The following is a 26,948-nucleotide window of genomic DNA, read 5'->3' on the forward strand; positions in this document are numbered from 1 at the left end:
TATATATATCCTAATATAACCCCTCATATAAAGGCTAAGGTCCTTGATCTTATTTACTTAAACCTGACTGAAAATACCCCTTGTTTTAAAGTATTTAAAAGGATTATGCCAACACCTTTTGCCATCCTAAACTGAGACAAAGCTGTGACTATTTTCATTGTCGGCTTAAATGCTTGGAATGGCCTGGTGCTCTATAAAGCTATGCCCGCAATTCCTAAATGAAATTGTCACCTCATCGGATGCCTAAGAGATTCGTATTAATAGGGTTTCACCCAGAGAAACGGAGTGGAAGTGAAACAGGAGCCGCTGGCTCCCAAAGCTCGCCGCATCAGACGGATCTCCTCCGCGTGGCCCGGGAGCCGAAAGGAGCCCAGAAATTGAAACGAGCAACATGAGGCAGCTAGCGGATTCGCCGTATGTGTTGTTTATCTTATCGGCCGCCAGTTTGGCCACAACAGATGGCCAGCAAAGTGTTTACACTCGCGGCGGTCGCCGATATTAATTGACCAACAACAACCACAAAAATAAATACAAAAAAATTAAGAGCTGGAAAAGTGCACACGGCAACATCATTTAAGCACAGTGGCAACATTTTGGCCATGTTGCCAGCTACCTGGCCCCGGCAACATGGCCAGCCTTTGAGCCACAAGTGTTTCTGCCCCGCTCCTGGCCCATTTAAATGAGGAAAACAAAGCAGCAACAGCCACCAGAAGCTCACGCTTTTCCGCTCTCTCAATTTCGTGTTCTCAGCTCTCAGTTCTCGGTGCCATGTGTTCCATTTCCAGTTTGTTTCTGGGCCGAAAGCTTTCGGCTTTTCCGAGCCACTAGTCCGGCGCTCAGTTCCTCGTCGAAGTTGAAAGCGTCTGGTGCTCGCAGCGGTGAAAACGCAGGTGGCACCCGGAAAACACAGCCCATCGAGAAGGGGAAAACTTTGAAAACGGGCGCGAACAAGTGAGCAGCAGCAGGAGCAGCAGCCGAAGTGAAGTGTAAATAAGTGAAATACCCCACACACAGAAACTACTCCACACACAGATACACACTCACACTCGCTCGCAGGCGGCGGAGTTTCGGCTTTAGCAGGGGAACGGGCAGGGGAGCAGGGAATGGGTTTGTTTATATTTGATTATATTTATTCTTGGTGCATCCAGACACCCCCCGCCGTGGTAAAACAGGTGCTACATTCGTGTAATTAGCTTAAGTTACTTGGGTTTCAATAGAAATTCCAACTTATGAGAGATTTATAATCCCAAAGAATACTTTTAGAACTAATATCAACTTAAAATGGTAAATATACCATACATAAGTACATGAAATACTATATTTAAAGACACACAAAATACCTACAAATGTTTGAATTGTCAACAAGTAACAACAAGAACCGACTATAGAGCCAGACTTAATTTGAAAGTCATATACAAGTTACCTTTTTGAGTTGTTTGATTCCTGCTCTCTTTTTATAACAAACAAAACATTTATGAAATTGAAAAGCCATTTAAAAGATTCTATAGGAGTAATTTTTCGTATAATATAATGGAATAGTACGATTCAATCAGCTAATTCAAGTTGATTTATAGAGCTTTTCCCACCTTCCCTCCCGCTTTTCATTAAAGAAGAACAGGGAGCAGTCATATCTGGAGATAATATTAATATTTAAATTGTTTAGCTTCCTCTCAGAGGTGTTCCTTCCATTATATAAATTGTCTTTCCGTGTGGTTGTAACCAGCCACCCTTGCATTTATCAATGTCGTCGCTTAGCTGACTGAGATTGATATGGGACACAATGCAGCCGAGCCCCTGAGAGGGGCTACGAAAACCAATTAAAGCAACCACTTGAAAAAGTTGGAGCGGCCAGAAAGGAGAACCCTTTGCAGCGCGCAGGATTTTAATTGGAAAAAACTTGCCTAATTGAAGTTTAATAAACAAAGCGAAGCGGTCTGGGGTTCTAGCGGGGGCGAAATGCAAATCCTGTCCTGCACAGGACAGCTCAAAGTTCTAGCCCCCCGGCTCGCTCTAATTTTCAATTAAATGAAAACAAAGAGTGGAAAAGAAATTGTGCCAAGTGCAATGACCACAGCAGGAGCCCCAGGACCCATTCATGGTCCATTGTCGGCTTCCGCCTCGGGGGCTAAAAAGTTGCTGCTGGAAGCGAATCCTGTGCGGATTCCGGGGGCCCTTCCGCCTGCCTCTCACTCTGCCCGTATCTGCGCGCAATTAAAATATGCATAAAATGTAAATGAGAGATGGCCAACTAAGGCAGAACCCAAAGTCAGGAGCGAGTGTCCCTTCCAAACCCACAACAACAGCCCGAGACAACACATTTTGTTTATTAAATTCAGAGCCAGCCAAGCGTATTGTGTTCGAAACCAAAGTGCAAATGAAGAAGTGAAAATAAATTGTGAATCAATCGGAAACGAAATCAGTTGAGATAACGACGCGGGACTAGGGGAATGAAGGATACTGGACGCCAGGAGGTAAGTGCGAACCGCGAACCGACCACAGTCCCAGGCTCATTTAGGCCGCATTCCGGGATCAATAAACGCATTCAGGCCGAAATACTCGAGAGTCTTGTTTGTTTTCGCAACCCCACTCCCGCAATCTCTCTCTCTTTCTCACTTGGTAATTAGTTTTTCCTCTGGCAGGCCATTGGTAATGGTTCGCCATCAAACTCAACTCCCAGCTCCCCCCTCTTACGTGCCCTGGGCCTGGCCAGAAATGCTTTGGCAGCCCATGCGGCGTATGCGTAATATTAAGATAATTGAATGGGCCATGACAAACAACAAAAACGAAAGCGAGAACGAAAATGGAAATGAAAATGTTTCATTTTTTCTGCTTCTGCTTCTGCCTTAGCCTCTGCCTTTCCCTCTCTCTCTTTCTGTCTTTCTGCCATCATAAAGCATTTTCCGACCTGGCCCGGCATATCCTTTCATTGCTTCTCATGTTGAAAATGGCCAATAAAAATGTTTACGACGCACGCACACTCACACAACCAGAAACACAGGTGAATTTCTGGAAAATGTGCTCGAAGAAGCGTTGAATACTTATTAAAAAAATTACCCAAACTCTTATACGTATATATAAATACATGCGTATATATATAGCCGTCTATATATATATATTTCATTCAGTTTTACGATTCGCCAGCTTCATTATTTACCATTTTCATAAAGAGTTTAATGTCTGATAATTCCCTGAAAATGTCGTGGCTTCTCCTTACCCGTGGGGCGAGCACACATGGGTGGTCTGGCGGGGAGTGGCAGTGCTCAGCCCATGCTGAGCGTTCGCGCCCTTCTAATTAGAGGCCTCGCCAAGAAGTTGATGAGGGTAAATTGGCAAATAATTAATCGGTAGTTGATTTAGACAGCCGTGGCAAGTCAATGGCAGGAAAAGCCAAGGATAGAATTCGAACAGAGTTAAAGATGAAAGTTTGAACATAACAAAGTTGTAATTTATAGCTTAATCCTATCGGGGACTTACAAATAATTTATATCAATAATTGTACTCTTTAAGTTTAATGAAACTTTCTAAAATCATAGTCGAATTTTGACCGGAAAACGCCAAGAAGCTAAGATTGTTTAGGGTTTTAGTGTGCTTTCCTTTTCGCTATAAATAAAATTAAGTACCGAGAAACGAATTTCCTTTCATTTTTGTTTACTCGCAATTTACTGCCAGTGAAGAAATCAAGCAAAATAAATAAAAGCCAAACCGAAAATGGCAACAAAATGTCTTTCTGCTAACAAAGTTAGGCCAAAGCATAACATAAACTGAAATGTGTTAATGAAAGATAAACTTTTGCCGGGGAGAGCGGATAATCCAATCTAAGAGAGTAATTGTAATTACTTGTTCATAATCGACTTAAACTATAGAGTTATCATAGTGAAAATTAAGTTTTCAAATCCATTTTTATACCAAAACTTGAATGTTAGGAGACTCTTTCGAAAGCTCCCTGCCATACACGGCGTATGCGTAATGTGCTGTCTCTGAGCTCTGTACAAACATAAAAATTTGTTTATATTTGCACGAACGGTTCTCAATGCTGCACAAAATCATGAACCGAAATCTTGCACACTCGCACATTATTTAGAAGACATAAAACTCAAGAAAGAATCGGCAAGAACGGCAGCAAACAATTGCAAAATGCTGATTTTAATGGCTCTCAAATTTTATATTTATTGAAACTATAAAATGTTTACGGCCGGTGCTGTTGCACTTGACCCAAGCGAAAAATCCATTTGGTTGGAAAATTTATTTGGGTCAAACCAAGTCCGGCAGCGATCGAACCGATCCCACGTAGGAAAAAGTAATGTCCATAAGTCAATTTTACAGCCAGTTTATTACGGCCGTCTGCCGAGGCAATCCATGGATCCGTAAATATATTAATTTGCCCCAGACTTGGCACCTTTTTATTGCATCCGTTCCGTTCTTTGTTCTGTGAATGGGCAGCGAAAGATACGTATTTTGAGTGCTAGTGTAAACATTCGCGAAGCTCCCGAGTCTGGAGAATCCAGTTCAAGTCAATTTTGCAACTTGCCAAAAGAAAAATAATACGATTTAGACAGAAAGACAATGAGTTATAAACTGGCAAAGAACGTTTTTCAAATTTTCGGAATTATGAGCCATTTCCCAACAACAATTTTGAGTTTAGTTAATTAATAAATAAACTAGCTGGGCTGTTAGTCCAAACAAACGATTATTATTCAAAGTGAATTTATAAGAAAAACATTTGAAATCATAAATGGACTTTTATAAATACCATACATTTCACAATTACTTACTTATGAAACTAATTTTCAGAATTATAAAATAAATTCATGCGTTGAATACTAAAAATAATTATTATAATTAAATAACCTCAACAAGCTTAGTGTATTTTTTGTCTAAATAATATACAAATATTATATAAAAACCAATATTTGTATAGGTTATTGTGGTTTTATTATATTAAATCAAGTTTATAAATATTTATTACTGAAAGACAGTTACTGCAAAAAGGTAACCATCAGCTGAATACTGACCCCTGTTTATCCTCTTATTAATTATTAGAAAATATGCACTTTGTACCTTTTTTAAGGACCCATTTTTAATCAAAAAGAAAAGTTGTTGACCAACAATTATCATCACAAAAAACGTATATGTATATGAAAGAGTGCATCCATTCCCGTAAAGTTGAAGTATTACAATTTTATTTGCATCAAATTTCGAGGGTTAAATTAATCAAGAACTTTGCTACTTTTTTCGTCGGCTTCAATTAGACAAAGTGCGGTTTGTTTTCAACTCGCTTTACAGGAGAGAAAAAAGAAACACATCGAACCTACCTGGCGTATGAGTAATGCGCGTGCAAAACATTTATCTGGCAGAACCCACTTTGGATGCAAAGTGGACGCTTAAAACTTTAAGCGAATGAGCTGGGTGTGCCCGCCAAAGACACGAAGGACGAAGGACCCTGGACGAGTGTCCTGTCCTGTCCTTCAGTTTTGAGGCTGACGGGATAACTGGCGTGACGGGACGGTAAAGTGCTATAAATCAGCACTCGAACCACTTAATAAGGACGACCGGCACATCCGCTGCTGAAAATGCACACAGTCGATCCTTGCTTTTCACAATTCTGTGCATGTGTGTGTGTTTTTTCTGTTCGCATTCCTCACATTTTTCGCCGCCCTTTCAATGTTTTCCCCGCGCTTTTCACCGCGCCGCCAGCAAAGCGCGAAATGAATTATGGCTGCGAAAACAAAGAGAAATATGCGGGGGGAGCTACGAAAAGCGGCTAGCGGTGCGGGGGGAGGGGAAACTGATTGAAATAGAATTATTAACAAATGCCGGCAAACGCACATGGCGAAAAATACCAAAAGGTTGACGTTTTCATATAAAGTTTGTTATATTTTCTACTAATAAACATAGCCTATAGGTTTTCCTTTTAATTTTCAACTTTAATGATTTCCAAAATATATTCAAAAATATCACAAAAACTAGGATATTACAATTTTTTTAATTTCTATTATTCTTAAATTTATATAATATTTGTAATTACCTCGTTTTCTCAGTGCATTGTGGCGGATCCTCTGCTGGCGGAAAATTCGTGGGCGTGGCAGCGAAATGTTTTCGTCACACGCCTTAATTGCCACGCCTGTCTGGCCAGGCGGATAATGGTGGGCGTGGCAGTTGTTGGCGCCGCACTTACTTTGTTTTGATTTTTTCTGCTGGCGAAATATTATCAAATTTTATTTTCGGCCGCCCTCGCATCTGTTTAGCATAAAGCAATTGCGAATTAGCCATAATTTGTTACCAAGTTGGCATGTGTGCGAGAGGTGTGCGTGTGTGCGTGTGTGCTGCTCTTATCGCCATCAAAATAAAAGCTCATTAATGCGGCATTCGAAAGATTTTAAATATTTGCACAGCGTTTTGTTATTACCATTTTCCAGACGACGTAGCTGCGACAACACTCGCACGCCCATCCCCCCCATTTAAATCGTTGTTGTATTATGCATACGATTTTGCTGGTGTGCGAGTGTGCCTGCATGATGGTGTGTGTGTGTTTGTTTGCGGGTGTCTGTGGGCGCCTCGATTTTAATTAAATATGAAATGCGCTTGCCTTGGCTAGCCTCCGCTGGGCACAGCTGGAAATGGATACACAAAAACCAAACAAACAAAACTAGAAAGTCATTGACAACGAATGTGGGATGTTCTTTGCCAGAAAGTCCAAAGTTTACTTGCGATTTTTGTAATAATAAAATAAAAACGTATTAATAGGATTTATTTTCATGTAAATGTACAAGGATTATTAAAAAACCTTTGCTAACGAAAGAACTTAAAGTAAAACTTGAAAATATATTATTAATGTATCACAGATATATTTTCATTCTCAGCAACATCTTAGCTTTAACCCTCATAATTTTACAACTTTGGAGAATATTTTTGTACTTCAATAAATTTTAGTAGTAGAATATATAATGCTCTGTTTTATACCTTTCTAACTTCACTATAAGAAATGTATTCATTTTTACTTTTATCTATTTTAAAAGTATTACAAAAAAAGTCTATTTTTTCCCGTTAACTAGACTAAAGCTTGTCATCTTTAATGATTAAATGGAAACACTTAAAGGTGTCACTACCTTTGGTATTCCGTTAATATTTCCGCATCATTTCCGACCCCCCAATTTCACATGCATCCTACTTTGTAACTTGCCCCAAAGTCGCGACTTTAGGAAGTGCGGGGAGCTTGTCATCGCCGAATTAGTCACTGCCACAGTTGGCGCACATTACGCATTGATTTCATTTCAAGGAAAACTCGTTTGAGTTTTTTGCTAAAATATTTAAAAGTATGAGGATCGAATAGCGCTTAGTCACGCTCTCTTTAATTATATTCTGGCATTTGCTCACTTTGTCGATCGGTCTGAGAACAATTTTCAATATGTCTTGCCAGAAAACCGATAAAACATCAATCAATCATAAAGAGAAGCCAAAAGAATCCATGAATCTGAGTATTTACTTTATTTTTTGCATATGGAAAATATTTTCTTTCTAGGTCGAAATACCAAGCAAAATATGCTTAACTCAAATAATGTTCTCTTTTCTACTAGAATTTTAATTTTCACCCAAAATCCGATAAAGGTTACACTTTATTCTGAGATAGAAATTAAAATTTTCAAGTTCATAAACCAAAACTATTACAAGACGGATTTTTCTGAGCACTTTGTGGGTTGGGAAAAGCAGGAAAGGCAGCCCATAAATAAGAACTGTTGCGTGTTCGTTAGGACGTGGCATCCATTTGCGAGGCTGCTGTCGTGGCTGGTTTCTGTTTCCAACGCAATCTGCGCCACTTGTTTATGGCCGTTTAATGAATGTTGGCACTTGGCGTGCACCAGCCACAGAAACGGCAAACTGCACTCTGCCGAACTGCACCAGGAAGCTAAGGCTATATATGTAGCTCAACAATGCACAGGCAGCGAAATGAAACGCAACGAAGCCAAACGAGCTGGCAGAACCCTCAGAAACCCTCCGGTAAAACCAATTTGCTGCTGGCCGCAGGAGCAGAGGCACCGTGTTGTGCTGCCCCGAATTTTAGGTCAACTTCAGAGCCGTGCACTATGCATGCAAATCTTTTTGCAGTTGCCGTATACACCCACACTTGGAAAATGAAAAGGAAACTGTAAGGGTGTACATATAGAGAAAGTGAGATTTTCCTAGACGAAACCTTAACTACATACCGAACTACCTAAGAACTCAACATTTGTGTTTAGGAAGTGTCTAGGCATACCACTTTGAGACACCTTGAATTCCGTAGAATTCAGTAGTTTTCAAAATAACTTATCAATATAGAAATTTATTCGCAGTTTGTCATTTTATAAAATAAAATATTTGCTTTGGTTTTCGTTAATAAACATGGGAGTTATTAAAGGATATAGTTTGTAAACATGTTGAAGATGATGTTAAGAACAATATGTACGTGTTGCTCAACATGTTCCTTGTAACATTTGTCTTTATGTTGATGTTGCGAAACGCGTTCTGAGAAATTGTCAAATTTGTTACTGCCTTGCGCCCTGTTTAATTTAAGTTTTATAACAATTCTTGCATAATTTAAGAAAGTCAACCATATCCATGCTTTAAAAAGCGAATATCTCACATTAGAACAAACCGTAGCTCTTCTGTTTGTTTCATATCAAGTTTAGAGTTATTTAACCTTAAGAAACCTAAACAATTTATTTAGATTACGTTGAAATTCTTGGTCTAAACCTCAATCAGCATTTTTCTTTCTGTGCAAGCATGAGAGCACGAGAATTGACTTCTCCTTTGTATAAACTTTTTTCTACATTTTATGGGCACCACGACAAGGACTGCGACAAGCATGCCTCTACATCCTCTACAGCTTAACCCTCTACAGCTTAACCCTCTTCAGCGCTCTTTCTCCCAGCATAAACAAAGAGTTTAAATGGAAATGGAAATTAAATTTTCCTGGGCGCCAGCAAAAGTTTTGCAAGCTTAATTTGGCTAATGAAAAGCGCAAAATGTTATCTGTCGATGGAAGGGAATGATGTTCAGTGCGGTGGCGGGTGGTGCGATGTTCGCAGCTTAAAAAGCCGCAATTGATATGCCTGCAAGTAGCGGGGATTTTTCGGAATTTCCCAAATGAAAACTTGGGAAATCAATATTTTTGAATTATCCAAAGCGTTGCCCCTGCCCCATTCCCTGTCCCTTTTTGTCTGCTGGTGGCCTAATTGGAGCACACGCACAACATTCCCATGAAAATGATTTGTGATTTCTGATTTCTGCCGATAAGTGGGGCCGAGTGGGCGCTGGGGAACCGAGCTGATGGTGGTAGCTGCTGGCGGTGGTGGGGCATACACGTAGCACACATCATTAACTTGAAAGCTGCTTATCATATTTGCTCATTGTACAATTACGCGTTGAATTCGAATGGCAGGCAGAGTCGGTCTCCACCCTCAAAATCCCCTCTAAAATAAAAGCACCCGCAGTCAAGCCGAGGAATTTCACATTTGAAATGGTGGAGATTTCGCTTTCAATGCAGACGTTAAAAAAACTAATTATAGAATTTAATATAGAACATTTACTATGCTTTTAATGCCTTGTTTTCAATTATTTATTTATTTATGGGATGTGTCCTAAGATTTTAAACGTACAAAATTGCTTAAAAACTCAATCGTATCTAAGGGTTTTTGTAATGAAATTGTAAGTAGCGTTGTAAATAAAATGTAAAATAACAATACCTATGGCTGCCTTAACAAAACTTGACTATGGCCAAATAGGGTTGTTGAACCAAGGTGCTAATCGAATATCATTAAATACTATTTCTGGAGCCCTCTTCAGAAGACACCTGACACCTGCCACTCTTTCCGAGCTTCCCATCACTCGCATTTGCAAATTCCCAGGGCTCTACACAAAGGATTGAACATCGCAAAAGTAAATCCTTAAATAATTAAATACGAAATGGCGGGCAAGGGTTTTCCCCAGTCAAGTCCCACTCATCCCACCCGCCCCCCAACACGACAGCCCGATCAGGGGCGAAATTCCTGCCATAATAATGTGTAAATAGAATCAAAATTGTTGACTCTGGCCGGGCAAAGTTTGCTGAAATTGAATGGGGAGCTGCGAAAGGGGGAAAAGAGAGCCATTTGAGCAAAACGTTAAGACTACAATAACTTAGCACACACACCCAATGTACAAAGAGACAGACATAAAAAAGAAAATTCATTGACATGAAATTCGGGGAGCATTTTACGTGACAATGCCATGAAATCGAATTTGCCAAGCGACCGGAAATGCGCACACCACTGTCTCTCCATGTGTGCGTGCGGGTGTGTTTGAGCGTGAGTCTCGCAGACACGGACAAGGAGGCGGTGTGTGGTGTGGTGTTGCCACTGCTGTCGACATGTTTTCTGATTTATGCCGCACTTTCCATAAGTTTGTCGTGTTTTAGGCCGACTCGCTACCCTAGATTTGCCTGCGCCGCTCGATTCATTCAGCCATGAATTGCGTGAGCTGCCTGTGCAAGCTTATTTACTTTTGACAGCCGCCAGTGGTGTTAACCCAGATATGTTTCTGGCTCAATCTGTCTTCGTTAGTATATAAGAAGGAAAATGCTAGAAAAATTTACATTTTCGCATTTCTTGGTGTATTCCTTTCGAAGAATTTTCTAATTATATTGGTCCTAAGTCCAAGTTGATAATAACACCATCATTCTTTTGAAGGACAATTCTCGAAGTGGTTAATTAATTCCGTTAGTGCTTGAATGGGTTATATTGCAATCCAGCTTTTGATCCTAAATCCAAAATTGTATTATAAATATACATATATTTTAAAAACCACTTTTATTAGGTTAGGTTTATTGGCGCCCGAACAGGGATATTAAAATAAATCCAGTTTAGATTTAATTAAATTAAAAAATTTTTAGAGGTTTTGTTTTAGTTAATATAATTTATTTATTTTTTAATATTACTTGACTAGTTTCCATCTAATTTAGCTAAAATTCATAACAGTATGCCTTAAGGGAAAGCTATATTTGCCAGCACTGGTACCGCCTCCATTATAGAAAAAGGACCAAGGCTGGGAGAAGCCAAAAGACAAAGAAGCAAAAGAGACGACGACAAGTGGGGCCTGAATGAAAGACACACTTGGAATTGTTTTTGCATTTCTTTTCTCCATTTTCCATTCGGTGCTCTCCACTCCCCCCTCGATCCTTACTGCTTCCAGTATCCTTTCTGCTACCTGCTCGGCATAAATAAAATGCGGGGCCTGGCAGCTGCTGCTTTCGGCTTTTGAAATTTTGAAAGTGGGCAATGCGGCGATGACCTTCAGGTAAGCAGAGCACAAAATTGTCAAAGGACGGGGGGATGGGCGCCTGGAAATTAAAAGCCTCGGGCGAAAACGGGGATACAATTGGTTCTGGCTCGTCGAGTCCTGGGATTGAAAAGGGTTGCGAGTCAAGGGCCATCGAAGCCCCACAGAATTGACTCCACTCCATCGACTGGAGGAGACCAGCTGATATCGAAGGGTCTTCCTGGCTGGCTTAAGCTTAGGCTTGATGTGCATTCCGAATTTCCCTCATAAATCAGAGCTCGATTCATGCAAATTGCTTGCTCACTACCTAATGCGTCCGAGCACGTAGCTGATTGCAGGAAACCAGCCAGGATCGAACGATGGCCAATTGGGCGGCCATTTTCGAACAGGCTGGGTCTGCAGTTAAATCCCAAAATTGCTCAATTTTCACGCTGGACCAGGACCAAAAAAAAAAAACACAGCAGAATCAATTGTCCTGCTCCTCACACCACCGGGGAGGGGAAAACTTTCGGCAAATGGCAGCTCATTTTGTATTTATCAAAGGAGCCGATGGAGAAGCAGGAGCCACGTCTGGCCTGATGGCGGCATAAACTTTTATTTCAATGAGAGCCATGAGCAGTTCGCCATTCCTCCGCACACTGGTCAAAATGTGGGGTTTTGCCGACCATAAACACAGCATTTTCATGTAGCGATGTTCTGATTTTAGACATTGGTTTACAGCCGTTTATAGTTTGTGAAAAACCAGCAATTTCGTTATTATTTAAGGGACTCATTAAGATTTTGAATTAAATGATCCCTTGATTACAATAACTTCAAGTATTCATGTCAAAATTACTCATTCGCAACGTGGGCTCAGAACTTGTAAATAATGTGGCAATCATTTACTAAAACGTTAACTTCCAAAGAAAACCTTACTACTTAAATGGAAATTTAAATATTTACTTCAAAACTTATTCATCTGCAATGCTGACTTATAAAATATTTCTAGTCGCATTTTTATATTGGCTACGGCACCTAATCAACCGTATAGCTGCCTCATAAAACTGTAAAGATGTATGCCAAAAAATGTACGTAATACTTAAATATTTAGTACAAAAATTACTCATCCGCCACGTGAAGTCGCACGAAACCAAAAAAATGCGAAAATTCACCCAGTGTGCGACACACCAGTCCCAGCTGTGAACAAAAAAAATTATGAAACACACTCAATACACACGCACGCACACAGGCGGCATATTCGCCGACTTTCTCGCCATTTCCGGTGGTGCTGCAGGAGGAGAGAAGACAAGAGCGGAAACGGGAAAGAACAAGAGCAGCAAGTTGTGTGGCATACTTTTCGGCACTGTTTTCCTTGGCATACAAATGCAGGTAATAACAACTGGGAAAACTAACTCCGTCGGGTGAGAGGGGGAGGCTGGCATTTGCAAATGAAACGCGACTGTTCTAATTTTGGCCCGCCCGGAATTCGTCCGTTTTTGTTCTGTTTTCCCTTAAATATTTATACAAAAAATGAGCAGCTAAGCGGGCACACACAATGACATGTACACACCCATACACCCATACACAGGCCGCCTTGGATGGCTGCAACGGATCCATTATTAATGCTCCCCATACGTTTCAGTTCAGCCCATTCCGTGTTTGTTCCTTTCTGCTGATTCTGCTGACTCGGCTTTCCGCTCCATGTTTGCCCAGGACCCCAGGACCTTGGCCTGGCTGCCAGCTTTCGTCCTTTTGTGGCTTCTGGCGGCACCGTTCCGTTTCTGCCTGTTGCGGCCTTTGGCTTATTATCATTTATTTATTTATTTATGTCTAGCGCGTCAGAGGCAATATTTTATTTTCGTTTTAGTTTGCGGATGCGGATGCCGGCCACTCGTTCGATTGTGCGAATCACCAAGGGTCAGAGGTTAAGGCTATTTGGCGCCCGAGTAGGGGCCCATTAATAAACTTGCCAAGCAAATATTGCAATATCCAGTCCAGAGATTGCCCCGATAATGCGTTCATTGAATTGTGAATGGTATACGGCGTGCCCTCCATCAAAGTGAAATGTTTGGGATACAAAAATAATACAAATTCCAATTTGTTCAATTCACTGAATGCTCTCTTGAATTTCACATGATTAATAATCAAAATGATCAAATTGCAAGTGAAATTAAAACGAATTGAATAAGGAACTTTATTGAGGTAGCATTCTCACTGAAATTTAAAATCATCATAGGTATTTATCAATTAAATAATAATAAGGAAACCCTGGGCGTCACCCCCGCAAAAGAGCTTTCGCAATGAATTAACAATTCAGTAACTCTTTATGTCATATCGATTGAATATGAAATGCCAGAGGAATGCCGGCTGCATTCATTCCAGCAATTGCAAAAGTTTCAACCGGACAGCCAGCGCTGAAAGGAACCTTCTGCCTGCTGTTAATATTTAACAGGATATCGATGGCACCGACCGACAGCTAGCTCTGAGCATTTCTTATTCAATGCAGCTGAGTTGCCCTGCCACTTCCCGTTGTCCCCTAATGGGAGCCATTTGACACCCGCAGGAGCCGAGATAGCCGAGGACACTCAGCCAGAACACAGGAAACAGGCACGGGAGGCCCGATAGAAGAGTAATGGCACTGCCAACACAACAAGAAATTGTGTTTGCCTGGGGCCATTAATATTCCCCCTTCCCTCACAACACCACTCACACCTCCGATATCTGCCCCCGTGCCCCCAAGGACACTTTGTTATTTGACAGTTTTGACGAAACACTGGCCTAAAACGACGGAAATTGACTAATAATGGGGTTAATCGCCAATAACGATCATTCCCAGAAAAGGTAAATTGTCTGTTCAACGTGAATGCAGTGCTCCCGTCCCGCCCCAGGCTATTAGGCATGTGTTGAAGCATGGAATTACTCGTGTTTATCCAGTAATCCTAGCTTACCAAGGGTATATTGCACAATGCTAGTTGATGGTGGGACTCTAGGAAAATGCTGAAAACAGGGACAGAGCATCGAAAACGAGCCGAGAATATGTGCGGACTTTGTGATCCAAGCAGTAGTTGAAAATGTCTGCAGAATGGAATATCTTTTAGAAGCATTTGAAAGGCTCTCTCACTGTCAAGCGTGTACAGAGCCATTTTGTTTATTTTGTAAATGTTCATTAAATGTAATAAGCTTATTTAATCTTTCCATGACAATTTATTGAGACTTTACCAACTTTAAACATAATTTACTGTCAAAGTGTACATAAAACTGCACATCTCTCATATTTCTAATGTCAAATTCTACCCAAATATTACTTATTATTTTTCCAAAAATGTAGTTATTAGTTAATCAGCATATTCTGTCATTCCTAAATACAACGAATAGTATTTTATTTCAACTAATTAGTCACCACAGAATAATGAGTGCAGATAAGCTTATTGTTTTTAATGGTTTTTCCTCTAATTTCATGCTCATGAAATTCCTAATTATTATTTATTTTGACAACAGTATTGCATTCCCCGAGGAAATAAAGAAGTGCTCAAAGCGGATATCCTTCCGTCGGCTGACTGGCTTAAACCGTTTTGGCCAGGTCGTATAATTTTCACATCATTGAGAACGTTTTGACTTGCCGGCCAGCTGGCAGCAAGTACGACGGGGACCATGCTCATTAAGCTTAATTCGTTGGGAATCAAATATTTAAGAGATAACCCGGATTGAGGTCGGGCCACAGGAACACGTGTGTGTGCTGCCAAGGCTGATTGAAACTGACACTCCTGGCACCTGGCAACACTCTGAGTCCGGCTGGGAATGGGGGTGGTGTGCTCTGAACGCAATATGAAATGGCCAGGACCACGTCCTGGGTCCTCCGCCGCGCTGCTCTAACGAGCAATTTAGCCAACTCATTGAAGCGGAATTAATGGCAATCGATTTTGTTTGGCGGTCGGTAGACGGGACCACTGCCAAAGGGCGGAAAAGTGACGCAGGGAAAGGGTCTTCATTAGTGGCAGGCCAGCAGCAGGATTCCGACAGGACATGCCCCACTGCCCTCTTTCAAGTCGGTGTTTGTCTTAAAGCGCGTTCTCAATCGTTTAAAAATGCTTTAAGGGTGCTTAAGCGGTTTCATGATGATATTTACAGCTGGAATTAACTAATTCTTTATGATTTATAGCTGCATCAACTGCCCTTTACTGTGTCGTAAAAATGAATTGAGAGGAGGGGTACAACCTCTTTGAGATTTCATTAAATTCTTGGAATTTATATAGTTGACAGAAACACTCAAGAGATACAAAGGGCGCTTCCTGCAATTTAAAACTTGCGAACAACACAAAGTTCCCCTTCTCAGAAATGCCGCAGAAATATTTTGGCCAAATGTTTCAATCAACAGCTCAGTCAAATGTTAACACTTGCTGACTTGTCCAACTTATGCTGGTTTCTCCCCCGGAGGACGCATACATAGTATATATTTATATGCTATATATGGACTTATCCCTCGCCTGATCATCAGATGAAACTTTCCCTGTCTCGTGTGGGTTGCTTTTTTATTACGTTTGGGGTTATGCAAAAAGTTTACCCCAACCGCAGAAGACCAGCCATAAATACAATTTTTGCTCTTTTCAATTTTTATTCGCAGCTGAATCGAGAAGGATAAACTTTCGGCCCGCTATGCCCAGGAACCGTGCGGGTCCGGGTCCGAGCAGCGAGGAGCGCGGCTGCAGATAGATATACGGATACTAAGCGAGATACAGATTCAGAGACAGATACATTTACGTATACAGATACGGATACGAATACAGATACATTCGCCGCCGCTGAAGTTGAACATGTGCCAAGGCTGCGGGCTGCTCGGAGCTTCTGGTAAAACCGCGGCAAGGGCGACGATGCTGCTTGATTTTGGCCAAGTTAAATAAACAAGCGGGCGACATAGACGCACACACACCCAGCACCAACACAGATACTCCCACCCACACAATCGCATACACAAACAAGTCCTTGGAAGGCAGCAAGGAACATGGCGGCGCCCATCGACGAGAGCGTGCTAAATGCACTAAGGGGCGTCACCTCCGCCAACACCCGCCTGCCCAAGCCGCTGCTCATCAAGATCTACGTGGCCAGCCTGAAGCAGGAGTTCAACCAGGAGCGCCGCATGCTTCTCGAGCTGGTGGGTCCCGAGCTGCAGACGCTCTACGATGACAGGCAGATTGAGGTGAGAACAATTATCAGACTGTTTCTCTTGAAGACTTTACATAGCGACCTCTTTTGCTCCAGCTTGAGTTCGTGGACATGCACTTTGGCACCGGCGACCTGGGTGTCAACCAGTTGGAGCGGGATCCCTATATGATCCACGACTATCTGCACGAGATCGACGTTTGTCATGCCCACACCAAGAGTGTTTTCTTCATGGTCCTCGTGGGAGATGGCATCGGTCGTCTGCTGTTGCCCACAACCCTGGACGAGGACATCTTCGCCGCTGTCATGGCAGACCCGGAGATGTCCGCTGACCAGGAGGCGCTGCTGGTTAAGTGGTACGAGAAGGATGCAGCTGATTCCCAGCGACAGCTCAAGCAGGACTATCGGTGAGTAAGGAAACATAAAGTGACGTAAAGAAGAACTTTTAAACCGAAAACACTTTTAAAACGGAAAACTTTATTGAGATACAACGAAGCTATAAGCGTCGTCAATCTCAAAAACTAATAAACTCAACTGAACACTCGAGGGAATTGTTGATAATAATACATTATTGTTGGCCCGGCTCAGCCATTGTTGGCCAACTTAATCCCGATAAGTGCAAGCCATACTACCAAAGGAGATAAGTGACTTTTTGCTTTTGGAAAGAAAAAATTGAATAGCCATTTTATTTATCACGAATATGGATATATATATTGCTATTCCAGTTAACTTCTGTTTCGATTCGCTCTGAAGGTTATATGTGTGTGTACTCTTTATATTTTATCCAATAATCCAAAATGCAAACTGTAACAGAACAAAGTTGCAAAATATTTGTCAAAGTTGCAACCATTTCCGATCCATTGTTCCTTGTTTGACTGAAATTATCCATGTGCCACTTTCGCCTTGTTTGGCAACTCAATTGGAGCTGAACTTTGGCAAATATTTGACAGGAAGGGGAGTGAGGACATGGAATTGGACAGGGTAAATATGGAAATGCCAGTTATATTGATTAGTTTTCTCTCTATGCAGACTGCTGCCCGCGAACGAGTGGCTCCACGAATCGCAGCAGATGCAAAAGTTCCTGGAATGCGCCCTGCAATCCTTGGTTCAGGGAGCAAGTGCATCCGAACGATCGGCGGACTTTGTGGATCGCGTCCAGCAGCTGCGACGCACGCAGATTGAACGGGAAGTAAAGCAGGCCATGGGTAATTGTTAATTATTCTTGATTAATTATTATTCTCCTAAGTTTTTAATAATTTTTTTTGTAGCTCTCACCAGCGAGAAAATCCTGGCTGTCTTCAGGGAGCGAGCCGCCCAGTCCAGCAAGAGGGACGTGGAGGCCAGTGAGCGGTTGCGAAAGATCAAGGACGAGCTAACCATGAACCTCTCCACGGATAATCACACAACCCTAGTGTAAGTATTTTCTACTCATAACGAAATTTAACAGAAATTACAAGCCATATTACTGATTACCAATTTTATTTCCCATTTACAGGGTGCCTGGCTGTGCCGCCAGTGAGGCCATCGATCCGGACAACGAGGACCACGAGTCCTACTTGAGCAAGTTCAAGAACAAGGTCACCGACAAGCTCCGCCTGCTAATCGAGGCGCACATAACCAATGATCCCGACGTAATCAAGGGGAGGAAAAAGACTGTGCAGGTGAGTTGGATGCAGATGGGGATGGTCCTGAAACGGAGGCCCATTATGAGAACAGACAGGCTACAAAGCGCCTGGGGCTGCGAATTAAATTAAATGGATTTTTCGCAACACTTGCCCCCGCTCATCGCGTCTTTAAACCGCTGACCGCTTATTTAATCAACAGCCATTCTGATTGTTCGTTGTAGTCATAAATTAATTCCAAGAATTACGCACAAACAAAGGAGAGGCGAGGAGGAGCAGGAGGCCTTTATGGTGCTGCGTTACCTTGTTGCCGCTTCCTTGTTCCTCTCTTGGTATTTTTGTTTTTGAGCCCTTCTTGGGCTTCTTTGCTATTGCTTATGGTTGCGCATATTGGCCGGGCCAACACGGAGTTCCGTGCTTTTGGCTAATGGCAGCGTGTTAATTAAATGTTCGGCATGTGGCAGGTGAATTATGCCCCAAAGGAGCGGAGTTTGTGGCAGGTAGGAATGTTGTAAAGAAAAACACAAAAGTTGAAAAGCCACATCGAAATTTAAGGGAATTTTCAAAGGAAAATAATATTGTCACTAGCCCATAATAAATTCACTTATCTGGGCCCAAGCAACACCACAATACAGCTGTCACTTACAGACCAAAATATAGTTTAAACGCTTAGAAAAACACACATTTGCCACAGAAATATGTAAATAAAAACTGTTTAAAGATTCTCTTCATTTGTGCTTTTACCTGAAACTGGCTGAGATTGTTTTGGAAATTGCAATTTCTGCGGAAATCCAACTAAACCTGTTCGCAGCACGTCCTGTCTGTGTATGCGAACGGATGCCCCAAGAAGTGTGCTTTGCATATGACAGTTGTCGAAATTGAGTCTGAAAGAGAGATTTCCTGCAATAAAAACCAATTGAGTTGCCCCAAAAATGGCTGCCGAAATCGTTTAGCCCAAGGAGTAGCCCGGTCTACGGCAGCGTCTCTCGGATCCGTTGCGGTTCTCTGCCTTGAACTGCATTGCATAAGTTGCACTCGCCGCCATTTGCCGGCTATGAACATCCTTGCCAGCCCAAGCTCAGCTTCGAGTTCCCTGCATTCAGCTCTCAGCCTGCCGCCCCCAGGCACGCCCTCCTCTTGTTGGCTTTTGTTGAAAGCATTTAACATTTCAGCTCGGTCGCAGCCGAAGGACGAGGCGTAATGCGAACTGGTCGCTGCCATTAGCGGATGTGTGCGAATGCGGCACTTGGAGAAAAGTTTAGTAACAACAAGAAAGGAAGCTAACTTCAACACGCCGAAGTTTGAATATCCTTGCAGATTTCAATAAGATCATAGTAAGTAGTGAGAGTAGTCGGAAAACTATCTGCAAAGTTGCTTTCATATAGCTTAACAACTAAGGTACTAGTTTGCGTAGAAACGGTTAGACGGACATGGCTAGATCGACTCGGCTGTTGATGCTGATCAAAAGTATTTATATTTTATAGGGTCGGAACCGTGCAAACTTTTGACTAAAATTATAATTCCCAATAAGGGTACAAAAAGAGGAAATGAAAGTTCGATTCGAGGTTCCTCAGCTTAAGACATTTCAAACCCAATTATTCCTAATTGTGCGTGTTTTTTTAAACTATTTATCCCCTTTCTCTTACCACTAGGAAGTATGCTAATAATTAAGTTTTAAGGATTATATAAATCCAATCATTGTTTATATACCCTACTCTTTCCTAGTGTACCATCCACCGTTGCAAGTCGCCTGTTACCGGCTCACTGCTTTGTGTAGCTGCCTCGCCTCCTTCATTTTCTTTTCACGGCTCTTGGTCGCTTTCCTTTACGAACACCCTTCCGTTCTTCCTGCCCCGTCGCCTCTGACATATTAACACACTTACGCTTGGGCACAATGTAGCCACGCCCAGGTCGTCCCTTGTTTGCACTTAACGATGCAGCAACGTAAACTGCATCCAGTTCTGGTCAACACAGCCCCCCTTACCTTTCGCCTGCATCCCTTCGGTGTCTCCGATGCGGATAAAAGTGTTCGCAAAGGTAAATCCCATCGCCCATCCCCTGCCACGCCGTGCTTTGACAAAATGTTGTGGCACTCTTTGCCGCAACCAAGAAATATGCAAAGTGTGCAGCAGCCCCACACTCTCCTCCCTAAACTACAGCTGGTCCCACGTGTGGTATGAGCAGCCTCTTGTATGGCAACCGCTGGCACTCGCCTGAAATGAAATTAAATCAAGTCAAATGCCAACTAATTAAGCGGTAGCCTTAAGGCGACTTTCCCAGCTACTGGCAGCAGCTCCTGGCCATATTGATTCGCCCGTCATGTCCCCGGGAAATGCATTACGCAGATGCTGTCAAACGAGATTTACAAAGCAAAAGCCGCTTACTGGCAAGAAGTGGCATAAGAGACTCTGTCGCCGACTCAGTCTCAGTCGCAGTCTCAGAATCGGAATCATCATCAGACTCAGTCTGTGAAGGAGATCCTGGCAAGGACAGGGCGACGACTACTTGTTAGTGGCAAACATGCCACGGCCAGACAAGGTGAACCACACTCACAGAAAATAAAGAATGTATATTATAAAGAAATATTTGGATTCAGAATATTTATATTCATGTAGGCGAGATCTTGTGCTTTCTTTAGAAAAGGGTAAATGCTTACTTTTCAGGATAAGCTAAGCTCATGAACCTCTATATTCTCTCAGTGTCTCCACTAAAACCCACCCTCCACCACCCAGCAGGTGGGCAAAAAAGTAGGGGCAATGGCAATGGCAAAGGTAAACAAAGTTACGGGGCAAACACGCTGAATGCCACTCACTCGCATTCAGGCTGATGGGGATGATGATGACGTGGTCGGTGCTCGGGAAAGGGAGAACGGAAGCGGGCGACACTTCGGAATATACATATATGTAGGAGGTGCGAGTATATATCTGACATATCTGAGGTGTAAGCCGGCAGAGAGCTCTTAGAGGTCACACGCAGCAGCTGGCCCGAGATGAATGGCTGAAGTAGGTGGATGGATGCTGTGGAAGTGACACCGGGATACTGGGTCTCGGGACGAAGTGGAGATGCGGTTGCTGGTGGCAGGTGGCTGCTCGCTGCTGTATGGCAACAAATCCAATTACCGACAAAACCTAAGCAGAAACTGGTTAAAAAATATATATTTCTATGCAAATTATGCCCATACTCAGGATCCAGCAATCAAAAATAATTACAATCCGTGAAATATAAAATGCAAACTGCTGTTGACCTTGCCTGTTGACATAAGTTTTGGATTTCCTCGCATTTAAAGCCTTAAAAATTAATTCATACATCGGATTAAGCAATTAATTTCCTGGAGTGAATAGATTTAAATGTTATTTTAAAAAAAACGCATCACAGCTTATATGGATTTTATTTAATAACTGGCGGCGAATGAGGTTATCTTTTATAGCTACAGCTGTCATCACTTGGCAAGCGATTGGCTTAATTGGACATTGGATAAATAAACATTGAATTAAATTCCCATTTGTCACACTCAAACGAAAGCAAAGTCAGCAGGAAGCAGCAGAAACTGAAATCTGTTTGAAATAACGTCTTTAATGGGGCAGAGGATGGAGTTTGGAGGTTAACCAAATAAAAGGATTTAAGGGAAAATAAGGATTTGTGTAAGATTCATACTACTCATAGTTTTCCCTAAAAATAATAGTGTTCAGATATAGGAATAAGTAATTATAAAGTAACTTAAAATCTACATTAAAACAAATCAAGTGCTTAGAAACTCTCTATATGTGCGGTGCAGCATTTAACTTATATGTCTCTTACTTAGTTCTGTTTACACTATCATAATCCTAAGCATTTCTCAAAGTTTAAGATTTTAGAAACCCTCTTTATTAAGATCCTTAAATAATTCCATTTGCAGGAAATCTTTCATGAGCACTCGACTCATCTGCGCATCCTGCGCGATCACACGGCTAGTGCGGCGCTGGTGGAGTCGCGGGTGCCGCAGCAGCTGCGCCAGAACCTGATGGCCAACTTCCGGAACGGCAGCCGGCATGCTCCGTACTTCATCTGCGGAGCGGATGGGAGCGGCAAGAGCGCCATCATGAGCCACCTGTACGGACAGGTGAGCAGTTGGTTTGGATCAACGCGAGTGCATCGGGTGATTCGCTTCGCCAAGGCCACGCCCCGTTCCGCCTATAACCTGGAGCTGCTGAGAGTGGTGTGCCAGCAGATCTCAATCATATTCAATATACCCGAGGGCTACCTGCCCAAGGACGCCTCCTTCGATCCGCTGTACATCAGCACCTGGTTCCAGAACCTGCTGCGCCGCGTGGAGGACATGAGCAACGATGTGCTCTTCTTGTTCATCGACGATCTGCATCTGCTGAATCCGCTCGACTGCGACATAGTGACCGCCCTGTCTTGGCTGCCCACCTCGCTGCCGTGGAACGTGCAGATCATCTGCAGCTCCACCACCCCCGTGGAGCAGCTCAAGTTCACACCCATGCAGCGTGATCGCTTCAAGTCAGCCGAATATCAGTTCGACCTAAATCTGGGCGACTTCGCCACCCGGCTCAAGATCCCGCCGCAGTGCGTTCCGGGCGACGTGAGTTTCGCCCTGTACGTGGAGCAGCAGTTCGACCAGCTGGAGCGGCACTACGGCAGGCAGGCGGTGGGCGGACTGGCCGCCTACATCACTTGCTCGGAGTACGGGCTGACCGAGACGGAGCTGCTGGAGCTGCTCATGCCCACCGACGATCCGGAGTCGCTGATCGAGACCAAGAGCGGACACTTTAGCTTTGCCACCTTCAAGAAGATTCACCGGGAAATGGGTGAGTGCTAGTTCTTAGTTTTAAGTGATAAGAGGGACTCCTTAAACCCTCTCAGATATAATCAACAATCATCGCTCTCCTTTACAGACACCCTCCTGCTCCTGCACGACAAGATCATGTCCGGCAAGGTGTTGATCCAGTGGCGACACAACTACTGCGCTGCGGTTGCGAAGCGTCGCTACATGGACGCCCAGCGGACGCGGAGCCTGCACAGCGAGCTGGCCAACCTGTTCTTTCCCCAGGACGAGGACGAGAGCACCCTGGAGAATGAATCGAATGCCAGCGAGGCCAGGTCAGTGATCAGCGCCAAGGACAGAGAGCGGGACAGGGACAAGGAGAAGGACTCCCTGTCAGCGGTATCGGCCGTTTCAGTTGGCCGCAAGTCCTCCTCGACGCACCACAACGACGACACCTCTACCTTCTACAATCCCATTGCCGCCGATGTCAGCTACAGCATGCGGCACGTGGAGGAGAGCTGGCACCACCTGATGCGCTCCGACGACACCACGCGGTTCAAGCAAATAGCCGTTTGCAACTTTGACTTTCTGCTGGCGGCGGTAAGTTTCGTATAATAACTACTCCTGAAAACTATTTCTGGAAATGCAATCAGAGCTGGAGCAATCAGGCTGGAGCCGGAGAGAGGGCTCCTCTTAATTGGTCCACTAATTTGGCAGTCAAGCTGCCTCGCAATCATGTCAAAATTTAGCACCAGCTGAATGGCACAAAGTTAATTTGAGCATTCAAAGGGCAGCCAGCGAAGTGAAGCGAAACTAAATTACAGAGCAAAATGATTTATTTATTATTGATTGTACTGCTGCCTTTCACTGGCTGTCACTCTGGCCGAAATAAAATCGTGGAGTGGAACTCGAACTGATTGGCAGTCGGAAGCTGGTCAGCCAATCGTTTGCAGTGAATAAACGAGCATAGGAAGTGACAGCTTATACTTGATATTTATGGTCTAGGACGAAGTAAACCTTTATTGCCCACTTAACACTTCCATTATAAGCATTTACAAGTTTATTATTGGAAAAGAGTGAATACAAATGGTTTATTAGCAGTTATATATTTCAACTTAATGGAAAGGAGTAAATTGTAGAACTTATAAAGTTAATTAATTGTTTTATAGATTACATTTAAAATTAAATTTTAAGTTGGTTCTATTTAAACCACAGATCATGGTTTATAAGTAAGGGCAAACCTTTTAAGTACTTAATCTTGTTTAGTTAATCACTCAGAATTAATTATTAGCCAAAAGCCAAATAAACTGCATAATCCTCTTACAGCTAATAAATAAACTTGGCAAATACTTTTGTTAATTTTAATTGAAAGAGAAAGATAATAAGACCAGCAAAAAACGTAGTTTAACGTGATAATCAAATGCAGGCTTACATTCGGTTCATGCCTCGCTGGGTTCCTTCTTGTTGCAAAATGCTGCATTTAAGCAAATCTCGGACAGCTGTCGCTGGTTTAATTGTTCGCTGCATTTTGTCATCGGGCATTGTTCCCTGATCCCCACGATTTCCCTCCACCCGACTTTTAATTTAATTTCATTTCGCTGTGTTCCGTTTCAATTCGCTTTATTTGGCACTGAAAAGTATGCAATTAAACTTTTGTGACTCGCTGGGAGAGCGCATGCTGGCGAGCCAATCAAATTAATTTGCTTTGTTGCTGTTTATTTTCTCGATTGAAACGAACGAAATGCAAATTTGGAGAACAATTTTTTACTGTCAATATTTATATGCCCGGCGGGTAGTAATGGAAACCGAAGTTGGTCAAGCGGCATCAATAAAATATGAGCCATTTTGGTTCTAATTAACGCCCAGTTCAATCAAGGCCGCAACGATATTCGAGACTTTACCTAATCGATATTTGGCCAGGCTTTAAAGCTCAGACCGAAGCCTTGACACATTCTCAATAAAGGAAATATCCAAGTTATATGCATGTAACTAAGAAGCCAATATGTCTGCCATCTAATTTAATTAACTTTGCTTTGTTGTCATTTACATTTTGTGATAGATATGTGGGCAAATGTATACAGAAGTCGGTTGTTAATTCACCTCTCTAAGGGTTCCTTTGTGGATTGTGCTTCAGTTGACATATTGAAAATTAGTATGGCAATAATTGCTGAATGACCCTTAAAAGCTACACTCAGGGTAATTAGATGTTGGGAGCAAGAGGAAGTCCTATGAAATAGTTTCAACGAGATGTTCAGAGGTAGTTTTGATTGACTAATAAAGGTGCATCGTACAAAATTATATGTTCTTTGCATAAACCTTAATAAACCTACCATACATTTTATTTGATTCATTTTCCTATAAGTAAGGTAACGCGGCGTTACGCATCTTATAAATGTTTATTTTTGTCATACGCCTTAATAAGCATATTCATATTTTCTTTTAGACACATTTCAATGAATAAACAATTTAAAATACAATGCCTTTTGGCGTTACACATCTTATTAATTTATTTTATACATAAATATATTTATTCACATTTTCTTAAACAAATGTTCCTATAAGCAACATAAATAAGGTGGCGTTACGCATCTTATACATCTGTTAATTTATTTTTATTTTAAATATATTTATCCAACTATTTTTTACACGTTTGTAAATCGTAATAAATACAATAAAGTCTGAAGAAATTAATTTATATTTTCTTAGCATAAAGCCTTTTGTAACCATAAAAAATGGAATTTAAAATAATAACACTTTCCTTTCTCTTCGTAATACAGGTGCAAACCGTATCCATTAGCTACCTGCGCTGCCTGATCGAGCACGTGCGCTGCTACATCCTGGACAGGGACATCGAACTGATCTACTATACGATCCGCAAGTCCAGCGACGTCCTCACCCGCGATCCCATGCAGCTTGGCTCGCAGTTGATCTCCTGGCTGCGACCCATTGGGGAGCACGACGACGACGACAACTCGCTGCTCAGCATGACGGTACGCTCGGCCACGGCCTGGTGCGATGGCTATGCAGTGCCACTCCTGGTGCCGCTCACCGGCTGGCTGCCGGCACCGCTGCCCTCGCAGATCCGCACGATGACTGTGACTGGCACGGGCCTGATTCGCGCCGTGTGGCTGGCGCCGTCGAAGCAGCATCTCATCCTGGCCACCAGCTCCGGCGACGTGCAGCAGTGGCACATCATGAGCAATTCGCTGGAGCACATCTTCAAGGGTGAGTACTCAGCAGCTCCGTAATGTCTCACCATTAGACGGGCTAATCGTGAACGTTTCTCCCCTCTCATCTGTCTGCCTCGGTTTCCATTTGCTACAGGACACACTGCGGCAGTCACGTGCCTCCTAGTGGCCCCGCAGTCGGAGCCGGAGCTGCTGCTGACCGGCTCCGAGGATGCCAGCGTCCTGGTCTGGCACGTCGCGCACCGCGAGCGTCGGGGGCACATTAAGTGAGTACACTTGGAGAAAATATGTGGCGTTTAATAAGAATAAATATTATTTAAGCTAATTTTACAAAGGAAATGATATTTAATTTGTACAATTTTTAGCTTAAAGTTGTACAATTTATTCCTATTTTATTTAACCACAAAGAATTCTCTCACTGTGGAGAACTTCTAGTCTACTTAATCATTCGCATTTTGCCACTCATCGCCCAGAGCGTAATTTGTAAATCTCTGCAGGCGCAATTTATCTAAACATTCCCTCACCGCCTCCTTGACTCTTCCATTGTATCCTTGCAGCGCCCACACGGCTCCCATTACGGGCGTGGCAGCCGGCGTCAATAACACGCTCATCATAAGCAGTAGCGAGGATGCAACCATCGCCATCACGGACCTGGCCAGCGGCAAACTGGTGAGCAAGCACAAACAACCCAAGAAACCCAAGCCCACACCCAGAGCCAGACACAATCCCCACTCGTGTAAGCGGATTCATTTAGGAGCTGGCTGCTCTGGGTGTAGCGGGGTGTAGGGATAATGGTCGCTGTAATGGTTATTTTCAGCGCATTAAAAGTGGGACAATGGTGACGGGGTACGCTTTTAGAGAGACTTTTCGACATGAGCATAGACTAATTCGAAGGGAAGTGCCATACGGTGGCGTCATTATAGTGGCTTTCCTAATAGCAATGACAAG

At 42.8% G+C, this 26,948-nt stretch overlaps 1 protein-coding gene across 2 annotated transcripts in view; it reads left to right on the top strand.

Moving 5' to 3' along the window:
* The first annotated feature begins 852 nt into the window (after window positions 1-852).
* The window catches only part of LOC108081205 (protein qui-1), a 36,571-nt gene continuing 10,475 nt past the window's right edge, over window positions 853-26,948 (top strand). For both annotated transcript variants that reach the window (XM_017176274.3, XM_017176273.3), the window contains exons 1-12: window positions 853-986; window positions 2,337-2,471; window positions 15,890-16,462; window positions 16,525-16,832; window positions 17,455-17,630; window positions 17,694-17,838; window positions 17,921-18,086; window positions 21,943-22,855; window positions 22,943-23,412; window positions 25,590-26,037; window positions 26,137-26,266; window positions 26,558-26,669. In XM_017176274.3, the coding sequence (XP_017031763.1) occupies window positions 16,268-16,462; window positions 16,525-16,832; window positions 17,455-17,630; window positions 17,694-17,838; window positions 17,921-18,086; window positions 21,943-22,855; window positions 22,943-23,412; window positions 25,590-26,037; window positions 26,137-26,266; window positions 26,558-26,669 (3,063 nt within the window). In that variant the 5' untranslated portion in view covers window positions 853-986; window positions 2,337-2,471; window positions 15,890-16,267. The remainder of the gene's footprint in view (window positions 987-2,336; window positions 2,472-15,889; window positions 16,463-16,524; window positions 16,833-17,454; window positions 17,631-17,693; window positions 17,839-17,920; window positions 18,087-21,942; window positions 22,856-22,942; window positions 23,413-25,589; window positions 26,038-26,136; window positions 26,267-26,557; window positions 26,670-26,948) is intronic.

This window comes from Drosophila kikkawai, chromosome 2L (genome assembly GCF_030179895.1).
Source record: "Drosophila kikkawai strain 14028-0561.14 chromosome 2L, DkikHiC1v2, whole genome shotgun sequence".
NCBI classification, from domain to species: domain Eukaryota; kingdom Metazoa; phylum Arthropoda; class Insecta; order Diptera; family Drosophilidae; genus Drosophila; species Drosophila kikkawai.